General features: G+C 48.4%; 1 protein-coding gene across 1 annotated transcript; it reads left to right on the top strand.

Moving 5' to 3' along the window:
* The first annotated feature begins 10,638 nt into the window (after window positions 1-10,638).
* Window positions 10,639-11,399, top strand: GREM2 (gremlin 2, DAN family BMP antagonist). Its single transcript, XM_016196064.2, has one exon. The coding sequence runs from the start codon at window positions 10,639-10,641 to the stop codon at window positions 11,143-11,145; it is 507 nt and encodes a 168-aa protein (XP_016051550.1). The 3' UTR covers window positions 11,146-11,399.
* Window positions 11,400-15,905: the final 4,506 nt, after the last annotated feature.

The following is a 15,905-nucleotide window of genomic DNA, read 5'->3' as shown; positions in this document are numbered from 1 at the left end:
GATTTCCTTTTCTCACTGTCTTGAAAAGCCTCGTCCCCAGACTTCCCCCCTCTGCCCACTTCTGTCCCCACTTCACTTCAGATCCTCCCTCTAAGGCCCATCTTCTACTAGACAGTGTGGGAAATCTCTCCAGATCCTCCCTCTAAGGCCCATCTTCTACCAGACAGTGTGGGAAATCTCTCCAGATCCACCTAAGGCCCATCTTCCACCAGACAGTGTGGGAAATCTCTCCAGATCCACCCTCTAAGGCCCATCTTCCACCAGACAGTGTGGGAAATCTCTCCAGATCCACCCTCTAAGGCCCATCTTCCACCAGACAGTGTGGGAAATCTCTCCAGATCCACCCTCTAAGGCCCATCTTCCACCAGACAGTGTGGGAAATCTCTCCAGATCCACCCTCTAAGGCCCATCTTCCACCAGACAGTGTGGGAAATCTCTTCAGATCCACCCTCTAAGGCCCATCTTCCACCAGACAGTGTGGGAAATCTCTCCAGATCCACCCTCTAAGGCCCATCTTCCACCAGACAGTGTGGGAAATCTCTTCAGATCCACCCTCTAAGGCCCATCTTCTACCAGACAGTGTGGGAAATCTCTCCAGATCCACCCTCTAAGGCCCATCTTCCACCAGACAGTGTGGGAAATCTCTTCAGATCCACCCTCTAAGGCCCATCTTCCACCAGACAGTGTGGGAAATCTCTCCAGATCCACCCTCTAAGGCCCATCTTCTACCAGACAGTGTGGGAAATCTCTCCAGATCCACCTAAGGCCCATCTTCCACCAGACAGTGTAGGAAATCTCTCCAGATCCACCCTGTAAGGCCCATCTTCCACCAGACAGTGTGGGAAATCTCTTCAGATCCACCCTCTAAGGCCCATCTTCTACCAGACAGTGTGGGAAATCTCTCCAGATCCACCTAAGGCCCATCTTCTACCAGACAGTGTGGGAAATCACTTCAGATCCACCTTCTCAGGCCCATCTTCTATCAGTGTTTCTTTTCTTATGCTGCAGAGACTCCACTGCCCCCAACAGCTCTTCCTCAAATATTCTCTGAGTGAACCCCAGCCAGCCTCAGCCTCAGCCTCAGCCTCAGCCTCAGCCTCAGCCTCAGCCTCAGCCTCAGCCTCAGCCTCAGCCTCAGCCCCAGCAGATATGAGATTTTCCATCTTCCTGATCCTCATATCCATCCAGTCACCCCGACATGGTAAAGACCAAATAGCTAAAGTGTTTCCTGCTCTTCTTCTGTCCCCTAGTTCAGGTCCACGTCCTGTCTTTCATGGATTACTCAAATACCGATTATAACTGGTCTCCTACTTCCAGGATTAATGTCACTTTTTGCTTATTTACCTGGTTCCTGGCACGGAGTCAAAGTCTCGCTCACCTTTGCACCCCAAGCCCCAGGAAAGGGCATGGAGCACGTCGAATGAATGCATCAGTCCGTCAGCGCTTACATTCATTATTAGTAAAAGTGCTGCCTGTTATGGCCTCATAAATGCAGACCATTGTTGGTATTGGGATCCATTTTTAATAATGATTTCTGACACTTTTTAAAAAACTTTTTCCATGACTCCACGTCCATTGGCATGCTCTAAGGCTCTTGATTGTCTCTGGTTATGTTTGTTTTCTTTGGTCCAGAGCCTTGAGTTTGCCCTCTAATTTGTCTGAATTCAGCATCAGTTGTCGATAGCAGCTGACTTGAAAAAGCCACAGCGCGCAAGACTTAACACCAACTGAACCAAACTCCTTGTTTCAATTAAATGACTTAATACAGGACTTTCCAGACCTCTATGGACCCATTAGCCAACAGAGTGTTCTGGAAAACTGTCAGGAAAGAAAGGGTGCAGAATTCGAGAGACACGAGCGTGTGAATAGGAGAGGAAGGAAGCCTGAGGTTTCTCCATGACATTTACTTGTGGTCATAAGATTCTTACGTATTAAAGAATTCAAGGATAGGTTACTCTTCCTGCCCAGTATCGTTAGCAAAATTTTCATGCTTCGAAATAATATGATATAATGGTATAGTTCAATATTTTAGTGTGCTGTTCTCTAAATATACTTGGTCCTAAATCTATATAGCATCTCACAAGCTTTTTAATTGACATCTAAAAGTTGCCATGGATGTCATTTAGAAAATATTGCAAAGCTGATGTTTTCAAATACAGTGGTTTCAATGCTCTTTTTAATGTCACCAGAGGACTCTAAATACCATAGTTGCTAAATACCCCCGGTATTTTATGCCACTGTTACACCTCTTTAAAAGTACATGTAGAAATAATTCTAACAAATAAAAATTTACATTATTTTACCTTCAGTTCATATTTCACTACAATTCTTCCCTCAGAACATTTCCTAATATAATAGATTCTCTGTTTGAAAGTCTTTGTTTTTTACTCTTTATTTTCTGTGATGAAAAATATGTATATACATTTTCATTTTCATTCTGTCACCATAGACCTTTTGAGTATTTAAAATTTTCCTGTGGATCGATTACTCACAGAGTGAAGACAGTGCCCCAGCACATTTATAGTATTTGATCAAAATACTCTAAGTTATTTAGTAAATAATTATTAAATTCAAAAAGGTCAATTTCAATTCTTTACCTCTCTTGAAGAGATACCCCATACATGAGAATTTTGGTGGTGGTTTATATTTTCATAAATGATTACTACTTATTGCCAGGAAGAGACAAGATTCGGCAGAAATTGCCTACTGTATAAGTGTGTGTGTTTGTATGATATATATGTGTTTGTATAATACATATGTATTTTTGTATATAATATATATGTGCTTTGTCATCTCTTAACCATGCCAGCATCTCTTCTTGTTAAACATTCTTCATACTGGCATGTGGTTAGTTATAAAAAACTTTTTAAGGATTAAATCTTCAAGGTTGTTTTAGAAGAATCAATAATCAAACCCTCAGCTTCCACTGGTTCATTCTCTTCTGAGAGATCTGCCTGAGAAGGTGTCTGCAAGGGGCCAGGCGGGTTCTCCGCCCCTGACACTTTCAGCATTTCCTTCTCTTGCCATGAGAAAGGGATGCTCCCATCCAGCCTGTGTGTATCGCCCGACATACAGCAAAGGCTCTAGGGCACGAAAGAAAAAGACAATCCTAAAGATTGGTATTCTCACTGCAAAGTAAGTGACTCATCAATACATTCTTTTTGGAGTTAGATTGTTTCCAATAATTTGCTTTAAATCAAAATTGAAGGAAGCGCTCATTAAACTGGCAGCTGATATATCCCTAAAAATAATTCTTTATGGTGATCACTATGTGATTTTTTTACACTAGTAAGTCTGAAAAACTTCTTTTAAGTTGACATTCGTTGCTATTAAAAATATTTTTATTGCAGTTCTGTTTCCGTGAACGTATTTCTCTGGTATACGGTTAATTCAATGTCTTCACAACATGAAGCTCCCGGTTGTTTCCCAGCGTGTGCCCTATGCTGCAGAGATGTGACTTACATATGGTGGTTGCCATGGCCTTAGTCATCAAATCCTTGCAAAACCACAACGAGAAGCCAGAACAGTAATTTCTCCTGGCATGTCTCCTGCCCAGGAGGCTCTTCCTTACATCTTAGTGGTCGTGGTGCATCCTTGCCTGTACCTGGATCAACCATTTGCAAGGAGAGTAGAACACCCGATTGTCTTGGGCCGGTCAACTTTCTACTCCATGGTGTGCAAAAGGGACTTGGAGGAAATTGGGCTCTGACACCTGAAAAAAATTATGCTTCATTTAAAAAATTGTTTTATAGAATTGATTGGGGTGACATGGATTAAATAAAATTATATAGGTTTCAGATGTCCAGTTCTATGATAGAGCCTCTGTATGTGGCACATTTACACGGTGGAATGCTACTCAGCCATGAAAAAGAAGGGCCCGTTATTTGGCTTTAGCAGGGACTATGAACAGGGCCTGCCCTAACGCTCAGCTCCCTGGCTTGGGCGAAAGGATAAATGTTCATTAGGATAGAAACTGCCAGAAGAAGCAGTGAGTGAGAAAATAAGATGACTCTGGGTCGTATAGAATTTGGAGCATCTACAGGACACCCGGTAGGCAGCGAGGTATGGGGTCTGGGGGGCTCCAGCAGGGAGCTGGTGGGTGAAGTCATGGGCGCGGGGGAAATTCTTAGTCGGGATGAGAAGACCAGATTATGGAAGGATCCTTGGGGAAGGCCTGTCTTTTAGAGAACTCCAGAAAGAGAAAAATCAGGAAAAGAAACACTTGTGTCATGAATCCCAGAGGAAGTAAAATGGGGGGGGTTTTGATTTTGCTCAAAGCACTGTAGACAAGCCTCTCTCATCTCTGTAGACGTGTAGACAGAAAACCTACAGCCTGCGCTCAGGGAAGGGGAAGCCTGCTGCTTAGACGGCCTCTCCCTGATCGCCCAAGGCTGCCCCTGGAGGGAATGATGCAGGGGACCGAGGCCTGCGGCCACCGCAGCCCCGTGCCCCCCTTGAGCAACAGCCCAGCATCTTCTCTTGAAAACAAAACAGAACAAAAGGCCGAATGACCAGTCACATCACCGGCTATAAAACCCTTAATGGGTCATTCATAATTTCTTCCTTCCTTCCAAAGAAAACTCACGATCCTTTTCGCTGAGACTTGTCAGAGGATGACTTGTTCTCAGAGCTACATTCCTTATAGCAGGGACATGGAAGGAGGGTGGCGAGTGTCATTAACACCCTTTTACAGAGGGGAGCCGGGAGGGGCCTGGAAGTGAGTCACATCAGGTCACGAGATGGGCAGCTCCGGGCTCAGAAACCATGTTCTCACTCCTATGTCCAAGTGGCCGTGCTCCAGGGAACAGCCACCATGTGCGTGTGACCTTCCGGATTTCAAAGAGCTTTCCCGTCCCTTTTCCCATTTAACCCAACACTCCGCTGCCATCTTGCATGTCGCATTTCCCAGGCGGAGCCTGTCCCAACATTTTCATCAAAGATTAAGAACTCAGAGTATAAACTCCCCAGTGATACCACTTGCTGTCCAGAAATCAAAGTGAGCGAGGATAGCGTCACTTCCTCTTGGGTTGAAAAACTTTTTGAAAAATCTAATTTTTCCAGATGAGAAGAAACTTCTCCTGGAACAGATGACAGTCAGTGTTCCACCCAGGCAACGTCCCTTGGAAAAGTCAGCGGATCCCTTTGCGTTGCAAACTTCTGAGCCACGTGGGATGCCTGGGTTACTGTGCTTTGAAGTTGCAGGCTACCGAGGCCTCTGCTTCCCGTGACAGCTCAGAAGATTTACACTTAGTGTTTCTTATTTTTCCTTCCCTGCTACAGTATTTTCGTTTCTCCCTTTAACTTAGAATAAGTCAGGATGGTTCCTTGGCAGCACGCAGCTACTGCCTTTGGGCCTGGTGATCAACTCCCTTGTAATCAGAGAGATAAAAATGAAAATGAGAAGATACCATTTCACATTTTTCAGGCAGGCAGAAATCAGCACACCTGGTGACACCCAGTGTTAGCAAGTATGTGCAGCAACGGGGACTCACGTGGTAGCCTGGGGAAAGCAACTTGGCAAAACTTTGTCCACAGGAATGACATTTACCAACTCCACGATGCTAGTCGGCCCGGGGAGGGCAGGAGAATGGTGGGCAGGTGAAACCTGAGCTTTACCTGTATCGTTTTATCTCTTTCAAAATAGAAGGAAATTGCAAAATGAAGATGGGAAATGCTAATGTTGTTTTCATCTTGGTGGCAGGTGCCTAGGGCCTGTTATATGTTCTGTCTTGCTCTATGAAATGTTCATAGTTAGAGAGTTTACAATTCAAATCTACTTTTCTAGCAAAAGGGATTGGATTGGAAAAATGACCGGAATGAAAAGGAAAAGTTTGGAGCAGGGTTTGGCACGATTTTTCTGTAAAAGGCCAGATACTGAGTATTTTTCAGCTGGTGTGTGAGATGGTCTCTGTCCCCACTGTTCACTACGTCCGTGTGGCCCCAAAGCAGCTGTAGACAAGTGGACATGAATGGGTGTGGGTGTGTTCAATACAATTTTATCTACAGTTTGCCACAGGTCACAGCTGCTGAAGGTAAGTGGCCTCAGCAGACAGGCAACCTTAGGCTCAGGGGATGATCCAGGGACTGAGAACGTTCACATCTAGGTGCTGAGCTAACCTGCCACCCTCCAGCCTAAGAATCCAAGTCATGAATAAAGCACCTGTGGTTGCTCAGATTCTAGCAGCAAAACTCATCAAAATAATCTCTAAATTCCAGCACTATTGGGGGTTTTGTTTGAAGTTATTTATTTGGTTTTTATTATATTTTCACTTGGGCTGTAGGAACAAGTTTTCCCCAGATGTGTCCGCCGATAACCAGCCCCGGCTGCTTCCCTGCAACCTCCCGAAGATGCTCCAGAATTCTTAGATCACAGAACATGTTGGCACCACATCCCAATCGCCACTCATGCACAGCCGATACCGCCTTGGCCTGACCCCTAAAACTCAACAAGGACACTCTGGGGGGAGTCCATCAGCCGGCTGTACCCTTGGCCTTTGCTCACTTACATAGATCTTTTGGCCAGGGTACTTCAGCCCCGACACATCCTTTCTTAAAAATTAGCTCCTGGTGTAGACGCCTTGACATTTCCAAGAAGGGATAGAAGGGGCCAGTTATTCTGTAGCTGCCTAAATACTAGACTCCTGGTATTTACAAAGATGCCTTGTTCTGGTATCTGCAAAGGCCAGGCTCAGGGCGTTGGATGAAGGAGAAAGCGCTCCCGCTCCTCTCTCTGCACAGCCCACTCTACCCAGCCCAGTCTGCTTAGCCCATCAGCATTTACAGTCCTGGCAACCCTTGCAAACTCCCAACATTGTTTGGCCATAAAGACGGTTAATAAAACCAACCGGATTTATTTACAAGTTTCTTCTGATACAACCCAAACACAAGATACGAGGGTAAATGAAATATCTATTTGCTGTCCTTCCTGGCAGCGGGGCAGCATTCTTGGGAGGTTAGTTGGATGGCCGACCGTTTCTCTGAGCAGCTACGTGGTTCAGGCCATGACAGGGCTCCGATCAGGTCCTGGTGGGGCCACTGACCTGTGCGCGTGGATGGTGGTGCCCTGAAGGAAGGGGCATGTGCTTCCCTCCCCGGGGGAACCCCACCCAACGAGGGGCTCAATAGCTTTAGTGCCCTTGAAGGAAAGAGGAGACAGACTAGTAGTCACAGCAGCAAAATGCCTCTTGTCTGACCTGACACTGGGATGCCAGAGCCTTGGCTGGCTTACTGCTGCTCTGTGTGAAGGAAAAAAGAAACAAGATTTAGGGGAGAAAAGAGAGAAGGGCCTTCCTTGGCCCCGCTCATCCAGCTTCCGTCAGCCTTTTTCCAGGTCCTGAAAATGGGCAGTTTGCTTTTCTTGGGTTCCTGTGAGGCGTCACTTCTCAGGGCGATGGCCAGATGCTTTGACATTGCTCGGAAGGATGCACGTTGCTAATCAGCACATCGAGCCTGGGCCCCAAATCGAGCTGAACGTGCTTTAGCTCTGCTGTCCCCGACAGCACCTAGGACCTGCTGAGAGAAAGCGACGCAGTTTCGAGCCTGCCAGGGACGCGTGTGACGCTGTTACTGGGACGGGGTAGAGGGACAGGCTGACTCTGTAAATCTTTCCTGGCGGGGACTTGCAACAGTTTTTCGGTTGTGTTTACTCAGAACGTTAATAAGTTCGGAAATTACTAAAGTGGAACCAACATGCTTGCTTTTTAAGAGACTGCTGAGATCACAAATCATGCTGCAAATATAATAAGCTATGTGAGCTGAGCGGGTCCAATTCCCGACGCTTGCCACGAGCCTGCTGGCGGCGTGGCCGTTTTTACGTGACACTTCACGCGTGGAACGATGACAGCAGGAGAACAGCCCTTTAAAAACTCGGCCTTAAAATTTCAATAATTGTGTTGGACGCAATGTTTCTAGAAAAGAAAAGCTTCCTTTTTCCCTTTCTGCTCTCCATTGTCTGACTCCCTGGCCCATGTCACCTCCTTTTACCCAAGTCCTGCGCTTGCTTTTGGCGGTGTCACCTGGAGGAACCCTATTTGGATCGGAAGAGATGCTCCCGAACTGATGGCCTTTCCCTGTATCCTCACTGTCCCCTGGGGTCACTGGTGCCTGGGGAAATCACCTGAAACATTTCTTTAAAATGTAGATCTCAAACTCCACCCCAACTCTGCTGATTCAGAAGGTTTTGGGGTGAAGCTCAGGAATCCACATTCTAAAACACTCCAGGAGGCGCAGATGCTGTTGGTCCCAGGGCCACCACCAGAGGAGCCTATGCCTTTGTTCCTGTGTGACTGTCACACTGTCACTCGCATGCCTTCCTCTAGCTTCTTAGTCGCAAGCTTGTTGAAGGCAATGAAACACACGGTATCCATATTTCATTCAGATCATCTGCTGAATCCCTACTATGCGCCAGGGGCTGTTCTACAGGCAGGGCGACCGCAGTGAATGAAACAGGTGGTCTCCTCTCTGAGACCTTACGTTCCGGTTGGTGGGGAAGTCAGACAATACAAAAGGAAAAAAAAGATTGTTAAATACAAATCAGGGGAGGAGACAGTGAATGGCAGGGTTGTGGAGATGTCACGCACTAAGGCCTCACTAGGAGGTGATCATTGAGCAAAGACTTGGAGACTGAGCGGGAGAAGGTCAGAGGTGGTGGTGGGGTGGGGGACATGCAATCTTCGGGCGAAGGCAACGTAAGGCTCTAGAGCTCAAGAATGCTGAGCAGACTCTAGAACAGCGAGGCAGTCATGGGAGCTGGGGGGGTGAGGCCCCTGAGGGCGGATCCTGTAAGGGCTCGTCTGACCCTGGAAGAACCTCGCCTCTGAGGAGGTACGGAATTCACAAGGCTTATCACAGTGCCTGCTCTAGATTAAACACTCAACAAATACTTGACGAAGGCATCATCTGCTGGTGACATGCAAAAGCCTCCGTGTCTTAGACTAATAACAGTGACACAGAGAAATAGTTTAGCTTAGGTGTTTTTATGACATCCCCGGAAGTTATTTATCTTAAAACTGGAAGCTTGTACCTTTTGACCAGCTGTCAAGCTCTCTGTCTAGCTTAGATATTTTAAGACACATATTTTTTTAACGACGAGGTGACTATACTCACCTGGAGCCAAGAGACGCGGACTCACATATGTAGGCTGTGTGGTCTTAGAAAGTTATGCCACCTCTCAATGCTTTGGTTTCCTCAACCATAAAATAAAGGACATCATAATACCTATTTCATAGAACACTGATAATCCTGTTTATACATGAAAGGAAACTGAAAGAGTGTCTGATATATTTCGAGCACCAATAAATATTAACTATATCATTAGCATGAATATATTTAAGACATCTGTAATAATGCAGGAAGTTTAATGTATTTAATACTAAATTTATCATTATGCTTATACACATTCTATAACTATATAATGCTTTCTATATATAATATTTACATGCCATTCTGAAAGAGTCTGGTTCAGTCCTGTGAGCAGTAATGTACACAGCGAGGGAATGGCTGCATGTGACTTGACGGTGATGACAATGACAAAGAGGAAGATGAGAGGCCCACTTGTTGAAGGAGATAAGAATCGTCTCTATTGAGGGGCATTGCTGTCCCTTGAGGATATAAATGAAAATAGAACCATGAAAATTGTGAATTAAACTCTGAAGGAGTCCATCTGTCCGTCAGACTGGTTGCTTCCTACAAGACGTGGCTGTGAGTGAGAACATTTTCTCTCTGGTTCCCACCATCGAGTATTTGCTGGGCTGGCGTCCTGGTTCCCTGGTGCCCTGGTGCACGGACCAGAGAAGATCCACTCCTGTGCGTCACCACTGCAGGGGCCTAAGTCAGTTTCCACCCAGCCGTGAGCATTTCCTAATCCACAGCCCGGGGGAAGTGGCTTCCACTGCAAGAGTCTAAGGCGCGACTCATTGGAACTACTCGAATACCTTTGTGCAGATGTTAAATGTTATTTATTATTTGTTAACAATGAACAGAGGTGCAATGTGCAAATAGTAATTTCCCTCATGCAGGTCCATGTCTAGCTTTTATTCTCATTTTTAGAAACTTGCGCCATGCTCACCTCTCCTTAGGCCTCGATCAGTTTCCCTGGTCAGAGCCATGCCTGTGGTTGATTTTGATGGGTCTGGAGGCAGATGCCTGGCTCCGAAGCCTGGGCCAGGGGAGGATTCCTCACCTTCCATGGGTCTCAGTTTCCTTCACCATAAAATAGGGGCAATAATGTCACCTTTGGCTTAAGGCTCCTGCGAGGATCAAGTGAGATACACACTTGGGACACCACGCACTGAAATGCAGCGAATGTTGGGCATCAGCTGCCTTTGGTCCTGGGGCAGAGCGGCCCGAGCTAATTTTGACAGCCTTGGCTTTGTAATTCCCCAGCTGCTCGACCCGAGTACGTTTTCTGACCTGTTTTGTCCCGGTCCTTGCCTACAGAGCAGTACTTGGGCGCTCTTGGCGGCCGCTAGCAAGCGAACCGCTCACCCCGTGTCACCTCCAGCCCCACGTGGGTGGGCATCGGGCCGCCAGCCTCACCCCCCTGCCCGCGGCTCCTCCTCTTAAGGCTTCAGAAGGAAACGAAGCCGCCCGCTCTGGGCGGTGCCCACTGGCCCGTCTAACTGTGCTCTCGTTGCAGGGATGTTCTGGAAGCTTTCCCTGTCCTTGCTCCTGGTGGCCGTGCTGGTGAAAGCGGCGGGTGGCAGGAGGAACCGGCCTGCGGGAGCCATCCCCTCGCCCTACAAGGACGGCAGCGCCAACAGCTCGGAGCGATGGCAGCACCAGGCCAAGGAGGTGCTGGCCTCCAGCCAGGAGGCCCTGGTGGTCACCGAGCGCAAGTACCTTAAGAGCGACTGGTGCAAGACGCAGCCGCTGCGGCAGACGGTCAGCGAGGAGGGCTGCCGGAGCCGCACGGTGCTCAACCGCTTCTGCTACGGGCAGTGCAACTCCTTCTACATCCCGCGCCACGGGAGGAAGCAGGAGGAGTCCTTCCAGTCCTGCGCCTTCTGCAAGCCCCAGCGCGTCGCCTCCGTCCTCGTGGAGCTCGAGTGCCCCGGGCTGGACCCTCCCTTCCGGCTCAAAAAGATCCAGAAGGTGAAGCAGTGCAGGTGCATGTCCGTGAACCTGAGCGACTCGGACAAGCAGTGAGCTCGTCCTGCCCGCCGGGTCGCGCGGAAGCCGCCCCGCGCCCGGCCTTGAGCTCACGCACGCTGCCTGCCGGCCCCCCGCTCAGCAGCGAGCGCGTTCCTCGGGGCTGCTGGCGGCCTTGCCCTGAGCGAGGACGGCTGAGGTGCTCTTGACCCACCCTGGACCGCACGTGCGCCTCGCAGACCGGGCCGGGTTCCGGGCCTGAAGGAAGATGCTGGAAAACCTAACCCCCCAGCAGCCCGAGGGGCGTCGATGTTTCCACCGTGTGGAAAGGGGGGGACGCTCCAGCTCGCCCCTGCCTCCGGGAAGTGAAGGATGCGCCAGTCTTCAGAGCAGCCCCTCAGACCTCTGCTGCTGGTCCCTGTCCCCCTGATCCCCCTGATCCCCCTGGTCCCCCTGGTCCCCCAGGCTGAGAGCTTCACCCTCCTGACTCCAGGCTGTCCCCTCGCTCCTGAGCTGCGGGTTTGGAGAAGGGCCGTGCAGAAGCTGCCTGTGGACGGGGGAGGTTCTCCTACCCCGATACCAAGAAGAGGCCACTTGGGTGGCAAAATGCGCTTCCCTGGGGACCTTGCTCACAGCAGGCCACGCTCTCCCCACCCCCAGCCGCCATCACCTTCCTCACTCCCCCCAGCCCCGTCTACGGACTCAAGATGAACTCTGGTGTGCATGCTATTATCGCTGCAATTAGCATATTATTACACACACAGGTCTCCATATTAACGCAGGTTTTGTAACTGACCTATATTGTAAAGAGCTGTTCAAAAGTATTATAGACCCATCCCTGGGTGGTTCCCCGGGTTTTGACTCCGGCTTTGCAGCACCTTCTGAGTAAGGGCCAGAGCAGAGGACGGCCCCCCCAGAGGGTGCTTGGCTCAGAAGCCCGGGGAAAGGCACCTGCTCTCGGTCAGGAAGGGAGACGATGGAGGGAGTTGCCATTTCACACTGAATAGTGTTTCCCTGAGGGTAGCAGGCTCGCAGCACAGTGAGGAAGGGGCTTGGCACGGATGGGTGTAGAGAGGGGGATTCATCGGGAAGCTGTTAACCTGAGACTCAGAAGCCCCTCTGATATTTAATATGCATATGTGGAGTGAGACGCTATAGTATTTCATTGCCATGGCACCCAGCACAAACTATTTCCTGTAAAAGAGAAATATTTAAAAATAGGAGTAGGGTCACTCTGTGGTATAGGAGGAAATAAAAGATATGATATATCAGATGGAAATCTAGTTGGGCTCTCCCACAGAAAGCAACTAGCCTCCCTTTCAAAGAATGGACTTTCAAAGAAAAGATGGGCAACATTAGGTCAGCTTTCGTTTTTATAATGATTTGAGGTTTTCATATTGTGGTCTCTTGATATAAGGAAGTTGACATAATTTCATTTCCTGCAGAATTGTTCTTTCTTTGCTAAATTGCCCCACGGAAAGGCTCCCCGTGAGTAATGTTCGCGGGATCTGATACGTGGGACAGGGAGTCCAGTCTGCTTGGAAAGGTGTTCACTGGCAAGTCGCTTGGTCTTAAGTGCTCTGCCCAGGTGACTCGGGAAGGCTGATTTCTGGGTGTGGAAAAACCCTCTAAAGCTTCTCTAGGAGCTGAGGCCTCAGTGATGGAGAATCTAGAGTCATCCACCCAGAGAGCAGGGACTCAGGTGGGGTGGGGTGGGCCAGGGAATCCAGGCCCAACCCCTGCTCCGCAAGTTTCATTTCCATCACTCTAAGTCTGCGAGACCTGAGCAGAATGTGCAGTTTTAAAGGAGATCCTCGGTTCAGAAATGGGCATATCCAGCCCTAAGTCGGGAACTTTGCATTTAGTGGAAAACCTTAAGTCAGACTCAGACAGAACATGCAGCAGAAAAGCTGTGAGGGAAGGAAGCCCATGTGATTATAACGGAGGCCACTGGAGGGGAGTTGGAGGGGAGAGCGCAGCAGTCTCCAGCTAAGCTGCAAAGCTGACCCCTGTCATTTTATGAACACAGAACCCAAGCAGACAGGGGAAGGACTAGGCTGTGAGCTCAAACACGAGCTCACTCTTTGAGCCCAACTGTGGGTAGAGCAGTGGAAGCAATATGATATGCTGCAGTGGGGAGCTCCTTCTGGGGGTTCTTGTATGTACAAAGTTTACCTTATAATGGCTCAAATTGTATTTAATTGTGTGTTTTTGTTTGTTTATAAATGAAGAAAAGCTATAAGTATAATGTAATTATTTTATAGGTGTCCTATTAAATTATAGAGCAAATAAAGATACTCTAGGATTATATGTGATCTTGGTGTGATGTGCCATGAAAGAGAAATTCTGAACTTGACTCAGTGGGCAGCATAGCAGCACTGTACTTTAGGACTTTTGTCCAGCCGTGGTGAGTTGAACCCCTAGCCTACATCACACAATCGATGGCCTTTGGGGCCTGGCATCTTCAGAGAGAATCAAAATCAGGCATCCAAAGAGCAGAGGAGGTGGGGATGGCTCTCAGCCCTGGTCTTGGGGAGATGCCATGACTCCTAGATCCCCAAAGCTGAAGACAGACTTCTTAACTCTCTCACTGTGCTCTCTGAATAAGAAATACTGAATGAGGGGGCCTTGAAAATTGCTGCAAGTAGAAGAAGTAGAAGTCTGCTGTCAACCTCGCCTTCCCATTAGCAGCCGGTGTACCACACTCGTTTCTTCCACAAGCCAGAACTTGTCTTGAGTTTTGTACATTTTCGCATTTTTTCACGAGTTTTGATATTTCTTAAATTTAAATACTTTAGTTTCACAGTGTCTCAGTTTCTCTACGAATTGACTTATCTGCCATTCAAGACACGACTACCAATAAAAAATGAAAACTTTAATAAAACTGCATGTGGTTGATTTACTGGATTTAAAAGGGAATTTAATTTAACTTCAAAATAACTAATTCAACTTAGTTTATCAAATGGGACCCGGCACTCCACTTAAATGAGACTAAGATACTCCAATTCACTTGCTTCTGAAGTTGGAAGATTGGTGTTTTTTTTAAATCCTTACCCAAGGACATGCTTAGAGAGGTGGGCAGGGGGGAGAGGGGGGAGAGAGGGAAAGAGAGAGACATCAATGTGAGAGAGAAATGCCAATCAGTTGCCTTTTGCAATGTGGCCCCTGATGACCGGGACCGACCTGGCTGGTAATCGAACCCACAACCCTTTGGTGCACAGGACTCCATTCAACCAACTGAGCCACTCTGGTTGGGCCAATGATTGATTTTTAAGCTATAAAGTCAATGAAAAGGAATTTGTTGCTATTGAGTGAACAGCTTAGAAAGCGTGCCTTCCCAGGGAGCTTGTCTGATGACTGACCTATCACCCCTGATTATTAACGTCTGCATGGGAGAGAACCAAGAAGACTGCATCATAAGTAATATAATTAAAACTTGGTCATCGGGTCACCTTCTGAACCCTTTTCAACCCCCATGCTTGCCACTCCTTCACGCAGTCCCACAGCCACTGCTTCTCAAGAGGGAACCATGGGAACCATGCACTTTTCGTTCTTGTGGTTTGTATCCATTGGCATTTCTTGGTGGCTGGCTTCTCTAGTACTCAGCGTGGGAAACATGAGGGACAATGACAGAGCCACCGCTATAGCATCCCTTGAATCCTGAGAGGCCTACCAGGTTTCCCGCCTTTTCTCCACCTCTTAGAATAGGGGTGGGGGCCTAATAACACGTCTATCAGGTTTCTGGGAGTTGGGGAGTCTTAGATCCTCAACTGCATTGACTCAGGTATTCATCCCAATTTCAAAGGCTTCTACCCCTTCCTGATTAGGACCCCATCCCTGGCACAGACGACTCCCCGGAGCTTCTCTGAAACAGCCTGCCTGACTGCAGGAGGCTAGGGCTTCATTAAATGCTGCCAGAGATCGTGTGGCTTCCACATTCTGATGGAACTGCTCATCCATGCCTCTTGGAGGTTGGTACCCAATTCCAAACTCCTGATAGCCATGCTCTCCCTCATAACTCTTAAGCACCAGCCAGGAGTCCCCCCACCAGCATCCTCTCTCAGTGAATCCCTGGGAAAACCATTAACAGTGCACTGGTACAACGAGCCAGAGGCCGTCATGGCAACGGGCCAGTGAGTGATCTACCTCCAAATCCGTTTTTAGGATACACCTCCTTGGACCCCTCCTGGAGCTGCCTGTCTTAGATTGGTTTCCCAAACTCTGAGACAAAGACTTGGGAGTGATCTGAGAACACAGACCTGTAAGCAAGTGAGGAAAAGAGGGTTGCGAGGTGGAAAAGCAAACTGGTTGCCACCGAGGCATCATCTGACTCTCTGGGGAGTCCTGAAGCTGGGGTGGCTTATTAGGATTGCCCCAAACTGAAGGAAGGAAGATAGGCTTTTATATCCCACGTCATCTGGCCACTGGCTTCAGGAAATCCTCAGGAGGGAGCAGGCATTTGCCTCTAGTGAGGGCAACTCTCTAGTGAGGGACCCAGCTGTGAACCATCGGCGGCCAGTCTCAGCGGGGTCAGTGGGTGGGGTGAGATCTGATGGGCACTTCAGCTCTGAAGAGGGCACCTGGGTGGGACATCAGAACAGTCACCTGTTATGGTGTTTGGGGTGGGAGAAGTGGGGCTGGGAGGCTGGAGGAGAGAGAGAGTGAAGAACCTGGTCACCTTGGAAGAGAGGCAAAGAAAGTTCCATTTGATTTTGTAGGAAAGAAAAACTTGCTGACAGATTTGACGTGGGGTCGTTCTAGTCACAACATGCAAGACGATCGGAGGGAACAGGATCCATACCCAGACAGGCCAGCTC

This window comes from Miniopterus natalensis, chromosome 21 (genome assembly GCF_054644295.1).
Source record: "Miniopterus natalensis isolate mMinNat1 chromosome 21, mMinNat1.hap1, whole genome shotgun sequence".
In the NCBI taxonomy this organism is placed as follows: Eukaryota; Metazoa; Chordata; class Mammalia; order Chiroptera; family Miniopteridae; genus Miniopterus; species Miniopterus natalensis.
The sequence above is the reverse complement of the archived record's forward strand: the minus strand, read 5'-3'. Positions and strand labels throughout refer to the sequence as shown.

Bases quoted from the DNA above. Each gene is read 5' to 3' on its own strand.
- GREM2 (XM_016196064.2), top strand. From the start codon at position 10,639: ATGTTCTGGAAGCTTTCCCTGTCCTTGCTCCTGGTGGCCGTGCTGGTG.